The 15,839-nt window shown below is 33.9% G+C and overlaps 2 protein-coding genes across 2 annotated transcripts; both read right to left on the minus strand.

The window, feature by feature from the left end:
• Positions 1 to 4,443: 4,443 nt before the first annotated feature.
• On the minus strand, positions 4,444 to 7,814 carry LOC114179392 (calmodulin-binding receptor kinase CaMRLK-like). Its single transcript, XM_028065718.2, has 2 exons — positions 6,017 to 7,814; positions 4,444 to 5,319 (listed from the first exon to the last, which is right to left on the minus strand). The coding sequence occupies exons 1-2, from the start codon at positions 7,407 to 7,409 to the stop codon at positions 4,682 to 4,684; spliced, it is 2,031 nt and encodes a 676-aa protein (XP_027921519.2). The 5' UTR covers positions 7,410 to 7,814; the 3' UTR covers positions 4,444 to 4,681.
• A 2,365-nt stretch (positions 7,815 to 10,179) lies between these two features.
• On the minus strand, positions 10,180 to 11,907 carry LOC114177061 (P34 probable thiol protease-like). Its single transcript, XM_028062292.2, has 4 exons — positions 11,378 to 11,907; positions 11,017 to 11,240; positions 10,789 to 10,923; positions 10,180 to 10,606 (listed from the first exon to the last, which is right to left on the minus strand). The coding sequence occupies exons 1-4, from the start codon at positions 11,850 to 11,852 to the stop codon at positions 10,340 to 10,342; spliced, it is 1,101 nt and encodes a 366-aa protein (XP_027918093.2). The 5' UTR covers positions 11,853 to 11,907; the 3' UTR covers positions 10,180 to 10,339.
• Positions 11,908 to 15,839: the final 3,932 nt, after the last annotated feature.

A 15,839-nucleotide genomic window follows, 5' to 3' on the forward strand; every position in this document is an offset into this window, starting at 1 on the left:
TTTTGTGATTCATTAAAACAGTTGCAGAAACGCATCGGTTAAAGAATTATCGAATATTATACTTGCTGTGACTTTTTCTTTTTGAAGGAGTATCATGTGTTGTTGGATTGTATTCTATAGAAACTCATAGGTTTGAAACGTTCATGAAATTGCTCATATTTGTTTCTCTTCTGTACTTTGCCACGAATTGAGTTTAAGGTAAATGATAATGGATGGTAAAAATTTTCAACGTTTAAGTCTCATTCACTTTTATAAAACTAATTTATGAGACAAAAATTAAATCTTAAGTATATATTATAACAGTTTATTTATATGGTGCGATCTTCAACATCGTCAATGAAAATTTTTGAATACCACTTCTCAGTTGCAAGGAAAAGAACATTACAAAGACAACAAAAGCTAAAAAGTAGTAAACACAAGAGTACGAACGAGGTCACGACACAACAGCGTACTGTAACTAGTTGTTTTCCATATGTGAAGCACTTCGTACCTTTTCAAACATGCATGTCAATTGCTTTTATGTTTTGATTGATTTCTTGAAAAATAAATGGGAGTAAATTTGAGAAAAAGAAATAGAGAAGGAAGTATATAAATAAAAAGGAAGAAAAATAATTAATATTATTTTCTTTGGTCTATATATATTAAATTAATTTTGTATGCTTTAAATAATATAAGAAACCGATAGATGAACAAAATTGATATTTTACTTCCTTATATTTATGAATTTAGATTTTTGGTTGAATTTTTTTTACTATATTTTTACTGTGTCTTCATAATATTGATTACCACTAATTTTAATGTTTTAAAATATATTAAAAAGATATTTAAAATATTAATATAATATATTTTTAATGCTTAATGCTTAACTGAGGAAAAAAAACCGGTAAAAAATCTAGATTCTACATTTATCTTCACCAAAGAGGTAGAATTTTTTAGGGATCTTTACGTGCGATTTCTCTCTCTGTCTCAGTTTAATGCATGATGATGGAAGAAAAAGAATATATATAGAAAGAGGAACAAAGTCACTTTATTTTAGCTTTTACGAGAGTTTTTTTTTTTCACATAATAATTTTTAACCGATCCATGGGTCATATCAAAAGTTCTCACAGTATTGATTACGTACACAAAGCTTTATAAAATTTTACCACTATTTGATCATTTATTAAAAAATATTAAATTACTATGTAATACACCCTTTTCATATATATATATATATATATATATATATATATATATATGTATATATATATATATAAATTTTGACAATAATATATATAACTAGAAATATGTCATAAAAATAATAACCCCTTAAGAATGGAGGTTAGGTTGGATTTTTCAAAATATTCGATCTATATTTAATAAATAAATTGGTTTTATAATCAAAAACTAAATTTGAATTTTTTTCAATTAATATAAACTGAATTAAATTTAGATTCAATTCATTTTGTCAACTAAATTAAATTTATTTTTGAGTTGGATATAATATATCACTATTAAGGCTATTAAATATGTGTTGAACTGAATTAACTTGACCTAAAATCAGACTAATTTATGTTGATCATGATCTGGTACACTCAACCCAATCTTGGAACGTAGTCGACTTGGCTTGACTTATATTTGGGACTGACTTTGGTCAACTTAACGTAAAAAGACACACATGTGTTTCAGTTGTTTCATATTACTTTTTGATTTTTTTAATATTAAATCAAATAACATTGAGTTTATTGATGTCATTTAAACAAACATAGTTGATATTTAGTTATTATTCCAAATAAGGTCATGTTAGAGATCACTATGAATTTTGACATCTAAGCTATAATGATACTTCAAAGCTCATCAATCATTTGTCATTACATGAAAATTTATTAAAAAAAAATAAATTGAAAGCATATAAAACACACGGGGGCACCATACTAAACCCATCATAAAAATTAGGTTTCACCAAACATAGGCAAACTTAATTTATGAAAAAATAAATAAATAAATACATAGAAGTAAAACATTAAACCACTTATATTTCTCTCTATGAATCAAAGATAAATTAGTTAACTTATCTGAATCATTTATCATTACATGAAAATTTATTAAAAAGAAAAAATAAATTGAAGGCATACAAACATGGGAGACCACACCGAACCCATGATAAAAATTACACTTCACGAAACATAGGCAAATTATACCTATTATGAAAAAAAGTCTAAATAAATATATGGAGGTAAAACATTAAACTACTTATATTTCTCTCTATGAATCAAAGATAAATTAGTTAACTTATCGACATAATGATCCACATATTCATGATAATGTCTATTTTTACCTCTTTTTGTGTGTTTATTGTCATGAATAAATCAACTTTTTTCTAGCTTTTATCTTGTTATATCCTCAAGTTTAGTGTGTTTTGTATTCTTTTGTGTTTTAGTTGTTTTATGTTTTGCCTCTAATCTCTTCTAAGTGTGTTAAATAAGTTAATAGGAAGCATTTGTGGTGGAGGAAAACAAGCAAGAACTCAAGGGAGCATGATTGGACAAGAAAAGATTGATTTTGAAGCAAATACCCGCGTCGGGCGCCACTGGAATCACGCCCAGTACTTTAAATACAGAATGCTGTCAAACTGTCCAAGGTTGAGCGGTGTGCGCCACAAGGCCGAGCGGCAAAAAGTGGGGCTGAGCGTCATTTAATTCGTAAAACCTGGCGTTGAGCGCGGCTGAGACAAGACTGAGTGGTGACGTCGTTGACATGTCAAAAAATGAGTTTTTAAACTTGTTTCTCGCGAGAGTTTGGACCATTCCTCATTTTGCACAATAGAAAAACATTTTTGGGTACTTGGAGAGCCTCTTGGAGGTTGCTAGGGGTATTGAGAAACTCTCTCACTCCTCCTTATCGATCATTGTTTCAAGTCACATTTGAACAATCTTTGTTCTGCTTCACTGCTTTTGAACTTTTTCGAAATCCTCATCAAGACCTCTCAAGATTATGAATATACTTTCTCGTCTTCTAATAAAAAATATAAACTTTTATTACCTATGAAGTTGTGGATAAAATGGTATAAAATTTTATGTTGTTATTGTTTGTTGGACGATCTATTATGGAAAAAGATATTAGATTTTAGTGAATCTCTCCTTTATAGTTAACTTGTATCTTTAATGATGTAAAAGGAATTTATACTTTGTTACCTATATAAATGGTGTTACACAATATTTATTGTATAAAACCTCTTAGGGTTCAAATTCAAATAATTTTGTGAAATGGGATTGTTCTACAAATTAAATTTTGACTACTAAAAAAAATTATTGTAGGATTGCTTAACATAAATATTCACAAAAACAATCAAGTCGTTTTATCCTATTTAGCATTGAAATGGAACATAATTCGATCATTATTGGTTATTAAACATAATCTTCTTATAAAAAAGTTAGATATATTTAAACACACGCTTAATCTAAATTTTTGTTGAATCTACTTTTAACCGATGGGTAGAAATGATCATATTCTATTAGGGATTGTAGATGGACTAAAGATACTATAAAAACATATCCCAAATGTTTTTAGTTAGATTATTATTAGTTAATGACTAACCCAAATAATACTAAGATGATGACAACACGTAAAATATCTTATTACGATTATTTGGTTTCATTCTTGATAGTTGATGGTTATAATATACAATGAATTTATTTTATCAATCATGGATGTGAAATATTGTTATTAGATAATGTTTCTTTTACAACTAGGAATATTCTAAATAATAAAATGATTATCAATAAATAAACTAAATATTAAGATAGGTGTATATCTCAATATATTGGTCTTCTTACAACCCTTATAGATAATGTTCAGTTGTGCATTTTTCAATTATTATTATTAATTGGTATTTTACTCATTCTATAAAAGATGGACTCATTACAAAGGCTAATGGGTAATTAATTAATCTGAAGCTTTATTTGCTCAGCATTCAAACAAAAAAAAAGTAGCAAGTTGTTAGTTTACAATTTGATGGTTCAGCAATTGGTTAGCATGACGTTAGATGGACATTGATTATCTTAAAAATCATCACATTATTGATATTTAATTGATTGAGAACGTAATTTTGCAATCATTCATAGAGTTTTCTACTTTCATGCATGGACACAAAATATTCTGACTAACGGACATAATAAATGTCCTCCCATAAAATTTTCCATGAAAAATCATTGAAAAACGAAAACTCAGGCCCCTACGTAATTCCTTGGACAATGACCAGCACCACCATAAATCAGCCCCTCGTATTGACAAATCAAGAATGAAAGCACCTCATGAAGTTTCTACGTATGTTTTCGTCCATGGTCCCCTTCATTCAACGACCAAAACACGTAACTACCCGAGGGACATTCCTAATCTTAGCTAAAGATAAATAAATCAACAACAACAGAATAAAGCAAAAACAAAAGAGGGGGTAAGACAAAATAAAATCCAAAAAGTAAAAAATATGTATATTTTAAAAGTGAAGAGAGCACATAAAGAAAAGAAGAAAACGAATAAATTATGGAAACTCCTGAGTGGGATTCCCTGCTCCTTTGCCCCCTCCCCAGAAAAAAGAGTAAACTACTCTCTCCGCTTCCCCTTCTTCATGCCCATCTTTTTGTCCTTTTCAACTTTTTCTTTTCGCCCAAAAATTAAATAAAATAAATTTAGGGTTGACGAGTCAACTCGTCACGAGTTGCTGTTCATGAGGACGAATGTCTTTCACCAAACCCAAAACCTGCTGCATTGTGGGCCTCTTCCAAGGGTGTTCCGCCGTACACAAAAACGCCACTCGGAGAGTCTCCACCATCTCACTCACCACCGAGTCACCACCCACCAGGAGCCTCTCGTCCAGAACCCTAACGCCCTGCCCCTCCCTCACTGCCTTCCTCGCCGCGGCCACCGTCTCCGCCGTGCTCTCCCTCCCCGTTAGGAGCTCCATCAGCGCTGCCCCGAAGCAGTACACGTCGGCCTCTGTGCCTCCGTTCGGGTTCCGGTCATGTCGCAACCCGAAATCGGAGATCCGGGGCTCGAAATCGTCTGCGAGTAAAATGTTGGAGGTGACGAAGTGGCCGTGCACCACGGGCTTCGAACGCGCGTGGTGAAGGTACGCGAGACCACGCGCTATCCCAACCGCGATACGATGTCGTGTCAGCCACCCCATCTTTTCGGGGGATCCGTCGTCGACGGCGCCGTTTTGTATCTCCCACGTGTCGCTTGTCCAATCCTCTACATTGGTGTCCCCAGTTGGAAGCTCGTGTAGCCACCTTCCAAGGTCGCCGTTCGCCATGTACTCGTACAGTACCAGTTTCTCCTTACCTGAAAATTTCACCAAAATAATAATAAATATAACTATTCAATTAAATACATAAATATGCTTATATTTTCTGATTAGAAAAGGTAACTTCTTTTTTTGTCGTGTTTGTGTTTTTATATATAGAATACTTAAATTTCTTCTATGAGTATGCAAAAATGATAATAATAACTAATTTTCTCAATTGAAAAGGAATGCGTACTAATGTGTGCCAGTACTATAACTGGTAGCTTGACATCTCCCTTTCCCTTATAAATTAGGTCATGTTCCTTCAGCTAGATAAGAAACAAACTAAAATTTGGCGAGCTGTTCATACGTGGATTCAAACTAAAAATTCAGCTCAAACTTAATGGGTCCATTGAGACAACACAACCTAATTAGACAATATATTTTTGGATGACAAGAAGAAAGTTTATGGTAAATACATTACGAATGTGGCAATTGTGGGAACTCAAAATTTAAACCTGCGGAAAGTACAGTGCGCACGAATTACCACGCGCAATCATAACCAGAGACGATAGATTTTATATTTGGAGAAGAAAGAAAGGAAAGAATGACACAACAGAAGGCAACATGTTATGGAACAGAACAGACAAGGACATTAGAAAATTAAAACCCGTGAAAGCCATTAATGAGCGCAGAGCCAAGAAAATTGAAAAAAGAAAACATTTTGAAACAGAGTGTGCAGTACGGCACGCTTACCAGCAATGCAGTAGCCGGAGAGGGGCAACAAGTTGGGGTGCTTGAGTCTTGAGAGGTCAACGAACGTGGCGACCGAATCATCAGGATCAACGTCTCTAGCGTGTTCCAGGACCTTGATCGCCACGTGGAGGTCCCCCGGCAGCACGGCTCTGTAAACGGGTCCACACCTTCCCTCCGCCAGCAGCGAGTCTTTCCCGAAGTGTGACGTGGCGACAATGAGGTCCTTGAAAGTAAGGTTCATCAACGGCTTCTCAAACATCACCACCGCCGCAGAAGACGGTTCCTTCAGGTCAGCCACCCACGTTGACCCCGATTCAGTCTCGAAAGCGAACGGCCCTGATTTCTCCACTCTGCTAGTCACCACGTTCATCCCAAGTGGAACCGGCATCGAAATCGCCCACTTGCTCCTCTTGGCACGTTGCTTCCTCTTCCGAATAACAATGCGGAGTACCCAAATGGACAACAGAATTAGGAGAACTGCTAATCCCGCAGACGACGCTGCAGCAATCAGCGTTTTGGATTTTCGCTTCCGTTGTTTCTTGTGGGTGGATTGCGCTGAGTTTTTACTGTTGTTGGTCGTTTTGGACGCGGTGCTGTCGTAGGTGAAGTTGTTGCCAGCGTGGATAAAAGCTGATTTACCGAAACTGTTGAACTTGGTTAGGCTAGTTGATGAGGTGAAGTTGTTATAGGAGATGTTGAGGAATTCGAGGGTGGCGAGTGGAGGGAAATCAAAAGGGAAATTTCCCGTGAAGGTGTTGTTCGATAAGTCCAAGTAGCGAAGTGAGTGAAGAGAGGAAACTGGCTTTACGTCGCTATGGAGATTACAGCTTGAGAGATCGAGGTGATGAAGCCTGGAGAGGTTTTGGAGTCCGGTGGGGAGTGTTCGCAGGTTGTTGTTGGAAAGGTCGAGGATTTTAAGGTTGTGGAAGGAAGAAAGTTGGATTGAATTGGTGAACCTGTTGTGGGAGAGATTCAGCGTTTGAACGGATGAAATTGAAAACGAGGTGTTTTGTGTTGTGGGTTTGGAGGAGTGGATAATGATGCTCCCTCCGAACCTGTTACCGGAGAGGTTTATTTCCAACAAGGATGAAGTTGACCAAAACCAGCTTGGCACGTGGCCCTGTAAGGAATTTCCTGAGAGATCGAAAACCTTAAGGTTGGACATGTTCCTGAGGTAGCCCCAGGAGATTGTGCCGGTGAGGTTTTGGGATGGAAGTACTATTCTGGTGATGTGAGCTTGTGAACAGTTGGTTCGAAACCAGGAGTGAGCGTCGAAGCCAGAGACTGATTTGAAAGCCTTTGACACCAAAACGTGCTCTTCTTCACTGCTGCATGACGATTCCACCAGAGCAAATAGCGATAAGAGAATCAAGAATCTGCAAAGGGGCTTCATTTTGCGTCACTGCTTTGGTTTTCCTGTTCTAGCATGAAAGAAAGGAAAAAAAAAAAAAAAACAGAGCTTGGTTTGTTTGCTCTAATGTTGTTAAGGTTCGCGGCTAGTAAATATAGAGGAAGTGGGAAGGAAGCAACGGCGTCATGTTTTAAAGAGAGTTAACGGCGATTGAACATGACTCGGAAGGTGAAACTTGACAGATAATTTAATTTAACGGAAATTGAAAAGAGAGAGGGATGGATAGTCTTTTAAAAAACTAAAAATAAGTTTCAGTGGGTGATTGCGAATTATTTTATTTTATTTTATTTTTGACTTGTCGATTTTTTTTAAAGTGTTTGGGGCCATGACGTAATTGGCGAGCGTGAAGTTCTGAGATTTACGGGGACAAAGCTGGTATGGAATATGGGATGTTTTGTTGTTGGATATGGTTTGATTGAAGGGGAAGTGTGAGAATTGATTTAGAATGTAAAATTGAAATTATGATCTTCAATCTGAAAGAGTTGACAATACTTCGTACCATGAATATAAGGAGGAACACATATCCATGTTAGCCAACCTCATGTAACGTAAAATCAAATTATTTGATGTATTAACGTGTTCCTGTAGTTTAATAATGGCTCCATTAATCAGAGTAATCACCGCAGAATAATTATAGTTTGATACAATGATTCATGTTTTTGAAAAACCAAGAGTGACGTGTCTGTTTGGACTATGAGCAAGGGTTGATTATTTGGACACATAAGAAAAATAAATAAAACTCCATTGGGTACTATGGGTACTATGGAGAAGGGTCAAACAGCAATTGCAACTATTCTCTAAAACTAGTCAGATGCAAATACTAAATTACAAAAGACTTGACTCAATAATTCTGGGTCTTCCACTAAATTAGTCCTCACCTCAGTTACGAAAGCTTTTTGGTCCCTCCTTAGTGATTTTAATTGGCAAGGTTCCCGACGTAATTTATTCCAACACGTTAACAAGAATATGTAGTAAGAAAGATAGCTCTAAGTAACCAATCCAAATCAATTATTAAATATCTAAATACATGTGAAATAATTTACATGAGATAAAAAGAAAATTGATATTAGGAGATTGAAAGAAATTCCTCTTTCAGAAAATGACAAATTGCAAAGCGATGGTATTGTAATGAAATTAAGGCCAAAAGAAAGAGGCATAGAGAGTGGTTTAAAAGTATCCATTGATCCGTGAGTTGACGAGTAGTTCGGTTCAAAAATTCCAGGTGCTAAATGTCATCTCTGGCACGTGATCTTGGCTTCTTCCTTTTGCCTCTGTATGTAGTGATTCTTAATGAACTTGGAATCGTTTTGGATGGTAAGTTAAGTAGATGAAGCTATCACCCTACAAGTTTCACACTTATACTTCATCCTCATATAATTAATATAATAAATGTAATGATTATACACTTCTATGCTCGTTTAATTATAAAATATCACTGTTATTGTAATTAATAAATCTACCTAATACCTACATAACCCCGTGCTGCGATTCATGATTAATCACGGTGGCTCTTGCTTCTGGGCTGTGCTCCTCAAGGGAAAGTGGGCCTAGCAGGGCAAGGATATATGACAAAAAGGAATTGCTATTAACACCCCGTTTTTTTACTTACTTTTTTTTTTTTTCTGAAGAGGGGACTATCTTTGAAGCTTAAGGTTTTATTAAATGTTTGCAAGATTAGTTCAACCAAAATTTTCAACAATATAAAATGTATTCACGTTTTTATTTCCATTAAGAACCTTGAGATAAAAATTACCGGTCAAATCAACAAAAATATCTTAAAATTGAGTAATTGTGAGTGTGACATGAAGTTTTGGAATTTGTTGATGTGAGTTGCGTTTTCTTTTTCATTTGTTTTTTATTCTAGTCTGCAAAAACAGTGCTTGATTGATACGATATTTGGAAGTTTCACAATATGCAGGACTGGTTCGGGAGGGTGTTTCGAGGGGGGCGATTGTTCCTAATTTACATAAATTTTTTATGTGAAGAGAATAATTCTTGTTTGGTGATGAATTTCATTTCTTCTGTATAAGTTATTGAAAACTCTTTTGATATTTAAATTATCCAGATTTTACCAAATTCTAAAATCTTTAAGTCTAATTGTAAAACCTGTGCATTGGGCCTACCAATACATAGCCTTCTAGTCCATTTATCAGTTATGAAGCATTCATGGATCACTTCATTACTAAACAGATAATTTAAATATATATACTCATTGCTCGCAAATATCTATTCTATTAGGAATATATATATATATATATATATATATATATATATATATATATATATATATATATATATATATATATTTAGCATATATTGTAGATTTTACCTGCATATGCTTGGGAGTATCAATTCTTTTAACATCACTACCTGTGAGATGCACCAGGCCCAATCCGGTCTTCAATGGGTTCAATAGAATTTGAAACTTTTTATGGAGCTTAACTTGAATGTGATATGTGCTAGGTTGGGTGTATACAACAATCCATTTTCACAACGCTACCAAACACTAATTACTATGAAATTATTTATGAAAAAGAAAGTTACAAGAAATGCTAATATTAACAAATTTTACTATTTAAAAGGTCATCAACGTTCTAAATGATAGAGGATAGGATTCCTTCTTATTTTATTGACGTGTTACAAAATATATTGACGTTGCTAGTCGAACATAGCTTAAAATTTTTATTACCAAATCTTTGCTTATCGAAAAGAAAATAAATAAAAGAGCAAAAAAATAAAAACCAAAGGCAACTATAGTTGAACTACCATCCATTGTTTTATTAAAGCACCTTAACCCAAATTAGCACACAAAGCTTATTATTTTGAAGGCAAATACTTAAGTAGTAATATGCCCATACACAAAGGTTTTGTGCTTTAGAGAAAACCTATTGGTTTGAAAAGGATGGATAGTACTATATGTCTGCAGATAAGAGAGGTGAAGATGATGAAACCTCTTTGATTGGATAACCAGCCGCAGCATTGATGGCACATACACCATAAGGCCACTCGTCACTAACATTTCTCTTGATCAAGAGGTAACCATTTTCTCCCCATTCTTTACCCCACGAGTTCTTCACAATCCAATACTCTTCTCCACCCACTGAACCATAACCCACTATTAAACACACAAGAGTTGCAGACCTTGAATTCTTCGAGCAGTTATCACCACCATACACTCCCTGTCACAATCATTCACAAGTTATACCTACCACAACAAAATTTTTAAATTCGCATAATCTTTCTGGACAACTTATACAACATATATATATATATATATATATATATATATATATATATATATATATATATATATATATATATATATATATATTCAACCATTACGAGAAAGAAATATTCTTACACCACTGTAAAATTGAAGCCCGGTTGCATCTATGCTCACACTAACAGGCTGCTTACTAACACGGCACAAGAGACCTTCTTCTGTCCCATCCACAACCAGAAGGTTATCAATGCTAACAACCTTGTTTGCATTTACCTGTAAGAAAAAACCAAAACCTTAAATTAACGACAAAGATAATGTCTCCATATAAATTTAGAGTTGCCAGGAGAAATAAAGTGTAAAGCAGACCCTGCAAGAACCGTTTTTGGCCGTGTAAGGGTAATTTTCTTCTGTGTCAATGCCACCATTGTCGATAACGTACCCAAATGCATTGAAGTAAAAGCCTCCAGCACAGCCATGGCTGGCAGGGTCACAGTCCACGAGTTCTTGTGCAGAGAGGGTGACAAGATCCCCGGTAACTATTTTGTTTATTCCTTCAATGGCCCCGGTCACGCTGAAAGCCCAGTGGCTCTCTGATAACAGAGTGTAACATGATAAATCAGTACAAAATTATGTATGTTGTTTATGCTGCATAATGAAAATATTGAAGAAGAGATAAAAGTCTATGGAAATACAATAACTATATGCTTTTTCTCAAAATGAGTCTTACGGCATTCCCCTTGATCTCTAACTTCGGTCACAGCACCCTTCTCCCTCCAATCTACAGACTCAGGAAGGTTTTGACAGTCGTCATCATCCTGAACCTTCCTACTCTCCATGTTGGAGGGCATCTCTATTTGTTTCAAGTAGGTTTCCGCGAACTCCTCAGGACTCATATCAGCAAACTTGTTCAGACCCAAACGGTGCTGCGTCAATGACTTTTTCTTTACATTCATCTCATTGATATACCTCAGATTCCTCTGGAAAATGCGGAACCTTTTTGCCTTCTCCTCTGGGTTGCTGTATTCACGACCGTGCTCCTTCTGCCACACTTGGAACAGTTGCAACACTTCTTCCTCCGAAGAAAACTTGTCCAACTTGTCACGCCCATGAATGGAGTACGCACTCGGCAAAGCAAAGGAGAGACATGTGAAGGAAACCAGGACGAGGAAAAGAAGAAACAACTTGGTCATCTTCGAACTCATCACTTGCACAAACCAGTAACCAACTGTGTTGAATTATGCACTTCTTCAGTAACATATGTATTGAGTCGTGATGAGATTGCTTCATGTGACATCTTGGTGAATTATTGATCCCCACGTTTAATTCGTTTGTTTTTTTTTATGGATTTTTAGGTGGTCCAATCCAATTGTGTGAATGAAGACGTACGCATTTTTTATCATTCTTCTCATATACCACCAAAATTGTCATATATGTAGTTTTATTCCCACAAATCTCATGTCATCTTATCTTTTCGTTCTAGCGAGGCTCCAAATGATATTATATAGTGGTGATAAAAAAAACGTTGAACACAGTGCACAAAATTTTCGGTGCCATGGAGCTAGACCAGTGAGCTATTACGCTTTCTTCAAAGGATGGCTGCTTCCAAGCCCACCTCCTGGTTGTCATCGCTCGATCACTTCCTTGATCATGTGCGTTCTTTTGCAAATAATTGCAGAGAAAAGAGTTATGATATTTTCACAATCAACCTATCTTATATAATCATTATATAATTTATTCAAAATCTTAAATAACATATTTCTTGGTGTCTTTGATGACTGGTTTAGATATAATATTTCATTATTAAAGTAAAATTTTCATGATATATGAAAACTTAGTTTTTAAGTGATATTTTCCTGCAGATAAAGAAGAGAAAAGGTATAGAGTGGGTGGCGTTTCTCCGAGTACATTACTATACGGCCAAACCCGTGAATGAGAAGTCAGATATTCTGAGCATCAAATAAATAGCAATGAAAGGTATTTCAAGTGGCAACAATCAAGTTATTGTCACAAGAATGTGATAGAGAATTAAGTAGATATGTGTTGTGAGTTTTGAAGCCCAATTACGGATATGGGTACGAACGGAAACACTGATATGAGAATACGGTTAAACTGTACAAATAAGGATACGAATACGTCAATATGTATAATTTTTTTTAACTAACTATATTAATAAAAAAATTTAAATACCAATATTTAAATAGTATATAAATCTAAATAATATATTGATTAATATTTAAATAACTACATAAATAAAAAAAACTAAACAAATATATTTAAAAAATATATAAAAAATATATTAATTAATATTTAGAAAAACTATATTAATTATAAATTTTAAATAAATATATTTAAATAATATAAAAATATGAAAAATAAATAAATTGATATTTAAATAATTTTATTGAAAATAATTGATACTTTATTAGATGAACAATTATAATAAATGAACAAAAAATTTAAATAAAGCATAGATTTCTGATTGATGAATAGTATTTCTATGGGATAAAAATTCAGAATATTAAATAATATAATAAATTATTAATTTATTAAAAAAAACTACAAGCTTTCAACTCTTTTTGATAAGGAATCTTCAAGTGAAATGAATTTAAGGACAACTTTTCTTTAAGAAGGAGGGTATAATAGAGGACTATCTCCTAAATTTCAAGTGGTACAAATTTGAGAACAAATTCTCTTTAAAAAGGAGGGAATGATAGATGACTATCCTAAGATTTCATACAAAAAGAACTTGAAAATGAACCTTTACAATTTAAAGGACCTATGAGAAGGGCAAGGAGCAAAAGATTGGAAGATCAAATCTATTCAATGCTTCTGATTCTACAAGCAATAAAAAATTTAAAGATATGAAGATCATGACTTGGAGCACATTTGAATAATAGTTTGTAGGAAGATTAATTTATGTTTTTAGACTTTGGACTTTCTTTTATAAATTAGTTTATGTATTTATGTTCTTTGGGTTAGGCCTTCTTGTAGGGTTCCCAAATTTTCTTAAACTTATGTGCCTATATATAGAGGTACCAAAAATTAATGTAGACACTTTTTAGTGATATATTGAATTTGATTTCATTAAAGTGAGGATTCTCTTTGTTCTCTCTTTGTTCTTGGCTTAAGCCTCTGGTTCTTATCAAAGATTACATCTTTGTGACGAATCTTCACTTGACTTATCATCTGCTAGATTGTGGCGTCTTCCATCTCTGTCTTATTTTGTGTTCTTTTCTGATTTATTCTCATTGTGTTTTTAGAAGATTCAAATTCAGAAACGATAGTACTCTTTCCTGAATAGGATCATATCACTTTTTCTTCTTCTTTATCTTCTTCGTGACAAAAAAGAAACAATAGTATGTGCTGCCTTTACACCATGTCTTCTAGGCAAAGTCGTCGCTAGCAACAATGGTCGTTATTGTTATAAAAGAACAAAGTTTAAAACAATATTACAATTATAAATGTTGCACACTCTAGGCAATTCTCGCTACCCTATTCGAAAAGTTTGGGATTTTCGTTACCATAGGCTTTGCTGGCGTCTTCACGAGTTTCTTTTACTTCTAATACCCAATTGGAAACCACCGCGACTCCATCCATGGTTTCAACTTTGACGCCTTCACGGGCTATGCCATATTTCTCCAGTGGGTCCCTAAAAAAGGTCGTTTTTGGCCCAATAGAACATATTTGACATAGTATCGTATGTGCGTCGGTCACATGTTTTGTCTGTCATGGAAGTCCGACACGGGTGGCCAACAAGAATTATACAATATGAATGTGGCATGGTGAATTGGTAGACACTCTAGGTGTGGTTGAAACATTTGAATTTGTGTACTCGACAATGAAAGGTGGATTAAAGAACATTATCAGTGATGTTGAAGCAGAGACCTTAGCTAAAGTTGTGAATGAAAATATGAAAAGTTTTGAGTTAATTCATAATTTCAAACACATTTAAAAAAAAATAACATATAATGACAATTTTAACCATAAGCGTTGTTATATCACAATATTCAACGACGATTATGACAATATCGTCATGGTATATTAATTTCAATTTTTTTATAAAGATAAGTTATAATGGTGTTATTAACACTAGCCATCATTATATTGTGTTTTCTTTATAGTTTCAGACAAATTTAAATGACAGTTTTCCAAACTGTCGTAATTATATATACAAACAAATGATTTGTTGAACGTCATTATTGCTTCTTACCTTAAACAACGTTATAAATAGGGATGACAACGGGTCGGGTCGGGCACGAATAGTATGATACTCGTACCCGACCCACTAAAAAAAAATCCGCTTGTTACCCGCCCGTTTACCCGCTGGGTATCCGCTTAAAAAATACCCGCGGATATTTTTAAAACCCGCGGGTACCCGTGGATACCCAATACCCGCAAATATTTAAAAAAATATGTATTTTATAAATTTTTTAATATAAAATTATAAAAATAAAATATAAATTAAATTAAATTATAATTATAATTAAATTTGACATAATAAAATATACTGTTACTTCTAATTTTAATTAAATTTAACTTAATAAAATATAAATTAAATTTTAATTTTAATTTTTTGCGGGTAACAGGTATCCGCGGGTACGGATAATATGATACCCGTACCCGACCCGTTTATAACCGGGTATTAAAATACCCACTACCCGCTATCCGCGGATAATAATACTCGCGGATAGTAACTATCCGTCGCGAATTTTATTCGCGGATATTTGTGGGCACAAATATTTTTACGATCCCTAGTTATAAACAAACGATGAGTTTGAAATCGTGTTTACACATTTCTTTTAAGCGTCATCAAAAACTTTGTCTGTAATATAGTGAGAGAGCCTTTTGAAAAATATAATACCCTTTAAAGTTAAAACGCACGAAACTAAAAACTAATAAAATTTATAAATATGTAAAACGTGAGAAAATAATATTAAAACAATACGAAAGTGTTTAAAAAGTATAGTGTTACTAACTTTAAAAGTGTAGTGACCATTAGATTTAATAACGAAGATGCCTACAGAAGTAGTCACACGTGATCAATCTAAAGTCATCTCATTTATCATAATTTAGTCTCCATCACTCTATCAATGACAATTACAAAAATTCTAAAATATTATCATAAAATTATTCATTAATTAGTAACCTTAGCTTATTTATATTAGTCATTTTTATTATTTTTATTTTAA

This window comes from Vigna unguiculata, chromosome 3 (assembly GCF_037176805.1).
Source record: "Vigna unguiculata cultivar grain cowpea cultivar isolate G323 ecotype 2 chromosome 3, ASM3717680v1, whole genome shotgun sequence".
Taxonomy (NCBI): domain Eukaryota; kingdom Viridiplantae; phylum Streptophyta; class Magnoliopsida; order Fabales; family Fabaceae; genus Vigna; species Vigna unguiculata.